Here is a 7,434-nt window from a genome sequence, read left to right as displayed (position 1 = left end):
ATCCAGGGTTACGGGGAGAGTGGGGCAATGGGATTAGTTTGGGATTGGTACAGGGCTATGGGGAGAGTGGGGCAATGGGATAAGTTTGGGGATTGGTACAGGGCTGAAGGGGGAATGTGGCAGCGAGAGCATGTTTGGGAATAGTAGAATGAGAGCGTGAGGCAATGTTGTTTGGTGAATGATGTATCAATGTACCACAGAGACATAATGGTGAAACGATGGTCTTGTACTCTGCTGAAAGCGGAGACAAATGTTTACTTAAAACAAGGAGGGGCAGATTTACAAGAAAGATCATGAGCTTTTGGGTTTGGATGACAGAGGGTAGCTTAATGATGACTCAAATAAAGATGAGAGTTCCTACTGGACAGTCAGGAGACGAGCCGTGTAGACCCCTGGGTGTGATGGTAGGGTTTATCCTTCACCCATCAGCAGATCAATCATGGGATCGTGCAGTGTACCAAATTAGTGTTTGGCACCTCTTCAGCTCTTGAAGTAAACTGGGCAGCTATATACTTTGACACAGACAGACACAAGCTAAATGCCGGCATATCACCAAGTGTCTCAGTCAGCCCCCCACCCACGTGGAGAGCCACCCCCGCCCACCACCCATTCCGTGGGAAGCACTCACTGCCTACCTGAAAGAGGTCATTCTGCCAGTTCAGATACTCCAGCGGTGACTGGTCAATGAATGCCAGGGCTAAGGCCTCAGCCTCGTGAATGATGCAGAGATGGAGGAACCTGGAAGACACAGAGATGGAGGGGGTCAAGGATCAGGACATCCCACATCATGAGGGACATCCAGCAACCTGGCACCAAGACTCTCCTGTCCCGCGCCAGGCCAGCGTCTGTTGCCAGTCTCTCCCACTCCCTCCTTGTTCCCGGGTGCCAGCCTCCCTATCCTTCGTGGCACCCAAACCGAGAACTGTCCTCATTCTCTCCAACGTCCCCGCTCCCCCCTTGGCCTCATTTGGAATCCTCTGTTATCCTGAGATTCCAAAGAGGGATTGGGTTCTCCTCATGGCTTCTTCTCCCTGCTAAGCATAACCCAACTTAGGGTGAAGGATTGGACCTGCTGTCAGCCCAGAGTGAGGGGTTTGGACACCTCTCACTGCACCCCTCGCCACCTCCAAACATCAGGGGGACGCTGAATCAAGAACAGACCTTTGCACACCCACTGGTCAAGAATTAGGCCATTCCCCCACCCACAGAGTGCAGAATAGGAACCAACCCCAACGCTGGGCTCCAGGATTAGACCATTCCCTACTCTCTCCTGGGAGTTTCAGACCACCTCCACCCCCCTCCCCACCACGATCAAGAACTTGACTATCCCACAATGTCCAGCCCAAAGCTCGAGAGCTTGAGTATATCCTATGCCTGCATCAGGAACTGAGACACCCTCTGCACCCCATGTCAAGGATCGGACTGTTCTTCCCCCTCTATCTCACAAATTGTAACATTCCTTGCCCTGCCCCCACACTCTGCCCACTTCCTGGGTCACATTCCAAACCATCCTCCACCCCTTCTCTGGGGACAAAGGATCAAACCATCCACCACCCATTCTCTGGGGACAAAGGATCAAACCATCCTCCACCTACCCCAGGCCAAGAACCATCCTCTGTAACTCAACCCTTACTCTGGGTCAAAGGTCAAACCATCCTTCCCCTCAGGGGTTAAGTATCAAACCATCCTCCACTCTCTCTCCAGGAATCAAGGATGGGACCATCCCCCCACCGCCTCCCGATGTCAGGGATTGGCCATTCTCCGCTTGGAGCCATGAATCAGAACATTGACCGCGGGGTAAGGGGGCTATTTCCAATGTTTGGGCTAACCCAATCTCTCTGCCCCAATCTCTCTCCTGCCCCATCCAGGAGGGGTGTCTGTGAAAAGACCACCAGATCTTCAGGTTTCCAACAAGAACCCTGTATTCATATGGCACTTTTAAAACTGGGAGAACATCACAGATCGCCTCACAGGAGAGAACATCAAACAGCCATTGACCTCCGAGATTCACAGGATGACATCACGGAAAGGTGACCAAACGCTCGGTCAAAGAGCGCATAGTTTTAAAACAAATCAGTGTTAAACCAAAGGGAGAAAGGTGGATTTGGGGGGGGGAGGGGAGACAATTTGGAAAAGAGATGGAGATTTGGGATTTATGTGGGGATAAAGGGCGGCACGGTGGCACAGTGGTTAGCACTGTTGCCTCGCAGCGCCCGAGACCCGGGTTCAATTCCCGACTCAGGCGACTGACTGTGTGGAGATTGCACGTTCTCCCCGTGTCTGCGTCGGTTTCCTCCCACAGTCCAAAGACTGGCAGGTCAGGTGAATTGGCCATGCTAAATTGCCCGTAGTGTTAGGTAAGGGGTAAATGTAGGGGTATGGGTGGATTGCACTTCGGCGGGTCGGTGTAGACTTGTTGGGCCGAAGGGCCTGTTTCCACACTGTAATGTAACCTAATCTAATCTAAAAGGAGGAGGAGGAGATGTGGAGAGGTTGAGGGAGGCAACTCTGACCTCGGGGTCCCCCAGGCTGCTGATGGTGAAGCGATGGGAATTGGTAGCGAGGGCAGAATACTGAAGAACTGGGCTGAGAGAAATACAGAAATCCTGGAGAGCTTTAAGGCTGGAGGAGGTCACAAAGTCAGAAAGGGGGAAATCAAGGAACCAAGGATGAGGAAGGTTGGCGAGCAAGGTGGACGGGAGGGCGAGAGGGCTGGATCTGGAATGGTACTTCCCATTCAGGAAAATCAGGGAGACAGGTCCAAACAAAGAAAAAGGGGAACGAAGACTGGGACTAATTTCAGACACTTGGAACACTGCCCACAACCGAGTGGAGATGCAAAACCAAGAATAATGCAAAATCCCTGGGGTTTTTAAACAAAATTCTTTCATAGGATGTTGGTTTTCCTGGCTTGTCCCCACTTCCTTCCCAAAATACCATCAGGCGGGTGTTTATGATAATAAAGGCAAGCTGTTGTGGTCGCCAATGCTGAGCCAACTTGTAAATCCATAAGGCATTCACTGAACTTAAATTCTTGCTGCTGTTGCAATGAGATTCGAACCCTTGTCCATCAAGTATTGGCCTGGGGCTCTGGATCATTCATCAATGTGCCTGTATAGGAGCAAGTGAAATGGGCCAAATGGCTCCCAATGGGGGTTGGGGGTGGGGGTGCAGGGCAGGCAGGGGGATGCTCTCTTCCTGGTGATATAGCCAAAAGCACAAGGGAATGGAGTCACTCAGGTTGTGCTGAAACCAGTGTAGATGGTGTAGGGAGCTACTTGAGAGAGGGAGAGTGGAGGTGCATTCTTACTGATACCCCCATGCCCTCATTTAGAAGCACCATCCTGATCTCAATTCAGAGACAGTCACCCACTTCCATTTCCATTTTTCACCCACATCCCAAAAGCACACACACCAAATTCTCCCTCACTCCGATAAGGCTACAGAAATTCTCCCCATTTATGCAGCCGTACAGCATGAACCCTGCTGTCCAGATGCCTTTTAAAATGTTGTAACCATACCAGCCTTCACCACTTCCTCTGGCAGCTCGATCCATGCACGCACCACCTTCTGCGTGAAAAAGTTGCCCCTCAAGTCCCTTTTAAGTCTTTCCCCTCTCACCTTAAACCCTATGCCCTTCCATGATTCCAGTAGAAATCCATTCTCCTTCTGCCAAACAGAAGTGCGGACAGCCAATTCCCCCTTTCCCAATGTCTGCCATTGTTTGACCCCTCTACTTTGGGAGGTGGGGTTCGTGAAATTCAACCCATCACCGGGACAATTAGCTAAAAGGATCCTCTTCACACAGAGAAGGGCTGGATGTGTAAACCTGGAGCCTGGGATAGCATACCAAGGGTCAGGAATCCTCACACACTCAAATTATTTCCACAGAGACAGACTAAGACGGTCTGAACACAGTCTGGAAAAATCTTCATCAAATGCTAGTCAGACATCAATTATAGAATTATTAAAGTGCAGAAGGAGGCCATTCGGCCCATCGTGGCTGCACCAGCTCAGTTATCTAGTCCGGTTCTATCCATTCACACCAATCTCCCACCTCCTCCCCATACCCCTGCACATCATTACTATCCAATAATCATCTGATGCCCCTCTCGAATGCCTCCATTGAACCTGTCTCTCCCACATTTCCAGGCAGTGCATCCCAGACCCTAATGTGGAGTTTTCAAACTCCAGTGACCCTGCTCTGTGGAGCTTGCATGTTCTCCCAGAGTTTCCTCTGGGTGCTCTGGTTTCCTCCCATAGTGCCCAGGGATGTGCAGGTTAGGGTGGATTGGCCGTGCTAAATTGTCCCATAGTGCCCAGGGGTGTGCAGGTTAGGGTGGATTGGCCGTGCTAAATTACCCCATAGTGCCCAGGGGTGTGCAGGTTAGGGTGGATTGGCCGTGCTAAATTGTCCCATGGTGCCCAGGGATGTGCAGGTTAGGGTGGATTGGCCGTGCTAAATTGTCCCATAGTGTCCAGGGATGTGCAGGTTAGGGTGGATTGGCCGTGCTAAATTGTCCCATAGTGCCCTGGGATTTGCAGGTTAGGGTGGATTGGCCGTGCTAAATTGTCCCATAGTGCCCAGGGATGTGCAGGTTAGGGTGGATTGGCCGTGCTAAATTGTCCCATAGTGCCCAGGGATTTGCAGGTTAGCCATGGGAAATGCAGACTTACAGCAATAGGGTTGCGGGGGGGCGGGGGTCTCTCTGGGCAGCATGCACTTGGGAGGGTTGCTATGGACTTGATGGCCTGCCACCACACTGCAGGGATTCAATGATTACTCACTAATTGAAAAAAAGGTTCTCCTCGCATCACCCTGGTTTCATTTACACTCAATCTAGATCTGAAAGAAATGGAGGAGTTGTGTGTAGGTGTGAGAGACACTGCATGGGTATGTGAGTGAACATTTGTGCACATAGGCGAGACAAAGGGATGAGAGAGATGGGAGCATGTGCATGTGAGAGAGGGAGAGAGTGTGTGTATCTGCGTGGGAGAGAGAGAGTTGGAGCGTGTGAGAGAGTCTATATGAGAATAAACACTTGTGCACACAGGTGTGAGGGAGAGAGAGTGCATGTGTGCATGTCTATCCGTGTGTGTGTGTGTGTGAGAGAGACAAAGCATGTGTGTGTGAACGGGTGTGCACATGAGTATGTTTGAGAGAGAGTGAGGGAGTGCATGCATTTGAGGGGAGGGGAAACAGGCATGTGTGAGAAAGAGAGTCCGTGTAGATGTGTGTGTGAGAGAGAGAAAGGGGGACAGAGTCGCAGTTGTCTATGCATGTGAGTGGTAGTGGCATGTTTTTTTTTGGACCTCTACTGAAAGCTTTCTGATGTGAAGCGTGGTACACCAAAATGATCACCACGACGTACTCAGTTTATTAAGCTCATTAAATTTCAGCTCTGAACAAAACAGACAGCTAAACCAGTGTTGGTGCTAGTGCACCGGGTTTTATAGGGACTTTCCAAAGGGGAGTGCGATACATCAAGCTGATCATCACAATACTCCTACGTCGACGAGACCAATGAAAATTCAGCTACCATAAACCCCGATTTAAAAAAGGAATGTCTTTGTGTCAATTTATAAACATGGCATTAGCCAGTACTGTACAGCACTTGAAGTTGTAGCAAAGACAGGAATGGTCTCTCATTCAATGTGAAAATCCACACCACAACTTAGGGTCAATGGACTAACAGGCCAACTAATGCCCTGGAGTGTTTGTTGTGTCCAATATCTACAACAGAGTTTAGGAAGGAAGGTGCGAATACAAGGAGTTTTACAAGAATGGCAGGGATTTCAGTGACATGGATAGATTAGAGAAACTGGGTCCTCCTTGAAGGAGAGGAAGTTGGGAGGAGGTCTGAGAGGTCACAGTGTCATACAGCACAGAAACCGATCCTTCACTCCAACCCGTCCACGCTATGTTTCCCAAACTAAACTAGTTCCACTCATCTGCGTTTGGCCCATATCCCTCTAAACATTTCCTATTCGAGTACTTATCCAAATGTCTTTTAAATGTAACTATACCTGCAGTTCCTTCGGCAGTTCGTTCCGTATACAAACCACCCTCTGTGTGAAACAAATTGCCCCTCGGGTCCCTTTTAAATCTTTATCCTCTCACTTTAAAAATATGCCCCCTAGTTTTGAACTTCCCCACCCTATGGAAAAGAGCTTGGCTCTTCATCTTATATATGCCCCTCATGGTCAAAAGGTGTGGTGCTGGAAAAGCACAGCTGGTCAGGCAGCATCCGAGGAACAGGAGAGTCTGTTTCAAGCACACGCTCTTCATCAGGAATGAATTTATGCCCCTTATGATTTTATAAACCTGTATAAAGTCATCCTTCAACCTCTTATGCTCCAACGCAAAAGATTCTAGCCTCTTCTTCAGAAGAGGCCTCACCAACTTCCTATACAACCTCAACAATGACGTCCCAACTCCTATACTCAGTGGTCTGAGCAATGAAGGTATGTGTGCTTCTTTACCACGCTGTCTACATGTGAGAAGGTTGGGTTAGAGTCGACATAGGATGTGAGGGAGGCATGGGGTGTGTGTGTGTGTGTGTGTGTATAGTTTTGGGGAGGAGGGCGTGACGCGACTGTGAGAGAAACGGCTCTGGGATTTCCGTTCGGTTAGAGGGGTGGAAATGCCTCAGTTTCAATGGCAAAGTCCCCAGACCCCACCCCGAAACCACCCAACCCCAGCAGCTCCACATGTCACACCTTCACAATCCTGCACGTCAGCCCTGTTACACTCAGTCTTGCCTCCAAGACAGTAAGTCATGGGTTAACTCCTGACTTACACAATCCATACACACTCCCAGCACCCACTGTCCAGACAACACAAAGCCTCAGCTGGCTGCTCGGTTAGATAGAAAAGACCCACAGAAACTACTGCAAGTGGGATAGGGATGTCCCCATCGTCCAGCCCCAATATTTATTCCTCAAGACTATTTAATCTCTGCACTCTCTAATCCACCTGAATGATAGGATCAGCTCAAGGGCCGAACGTCTTCATGCTGTTCCTTTCCAAGAACTTGTAAAAAGTTAAATCCAAGCACCTCGACATGATTCCAGTCAGTAATTTAAGCCTGGGTATCTGTTATTCTATATATAAACCACTCCAAACTCCTCAATTAGATTCCAGTCTGTATATCACTCTCAGATATTTGCTATTTTATATAAAAGCCACACAGAATCCCTCAAGTAGATTCCAGAGGTTACTCACTCCCAGGTATCTGTTATTCTACATACAAACCATTCCAAACCCCTCAATTAGATTCCAAACTTTACTCCTATATATAAACACCCTGAACCCCTCAGTTAGATTACAGACTTTATTCACTCCCGGTTGTCTGTTATTCTATATATAAAGCCTCTGAACTCCTCAATTAGATTCCAGATTGTAATTTACTCCGGGGTAAATAGAATTGTATC

At 49.0% G+C, this 7,434-nt stretch overlaps 1 protein-coding gene and 1 long non-coding RNA gene across 2 annotated transcripts in view; one reads left to right on the top strand and one right to left on the bottom strand.

The window, feature by feature from the left end:
* The window catches only part of LOC122543878, a 29,012-nt gene that overhangs the window by 6,661 nt on the left and 14,917 nt on the right, over positions 1-7,434 (top strand). The window contains exon 4 of the long non-coding RNA XR_006310172.1: positions 1,869-2,030. This is a non-coding gene — a long non-coding RNA (uncharacterized LOC122543878). The remainder of the gene's footprint in view (positions 1-1,868; positions 2,031-7,434) is intronic.
* LOC122543876 (NF-kappa-B inhibitor epsilon-like) overlaps positions 1-7,434 on the bottom strand; it is a 23,886-nt gene that overhangs the window by 11,594 nt on the left and 4,858 nt on the right. The window contains exon 2 of the mRNA XM_043682734.1: positions 636-738. Within this exon, the coding sequence (XP_043538669.1) occupies positions 636-738 (103 nt within the window). The remainder of the gene's footprint in view (positions 1-635; positions 739-7,434) is intronic.

This window comes from Chiloscyllium plagiosum, chromosome 45, assembly GCF_004010195.1.
Source record: "Chiloscyllium plagiosum isolate BGI_BamShark_2017 chromosome 45, ASM401019v2, whole genome shotgun sequence".
Taxonomy (NCBI): domain Eukaryota; kingdom Metazoa; phylum Chordata; class Chondrichthyes; order Orectolobiformes; family Hemiscylliidae; genus Chiloscyllium; species Chiloscyllium plagiosum.
The sequence above is the reverse complement of the archived record's forward strand: the minus strand, read 5'-3'. Positions and strand labels throughout refer to the sequence as shown.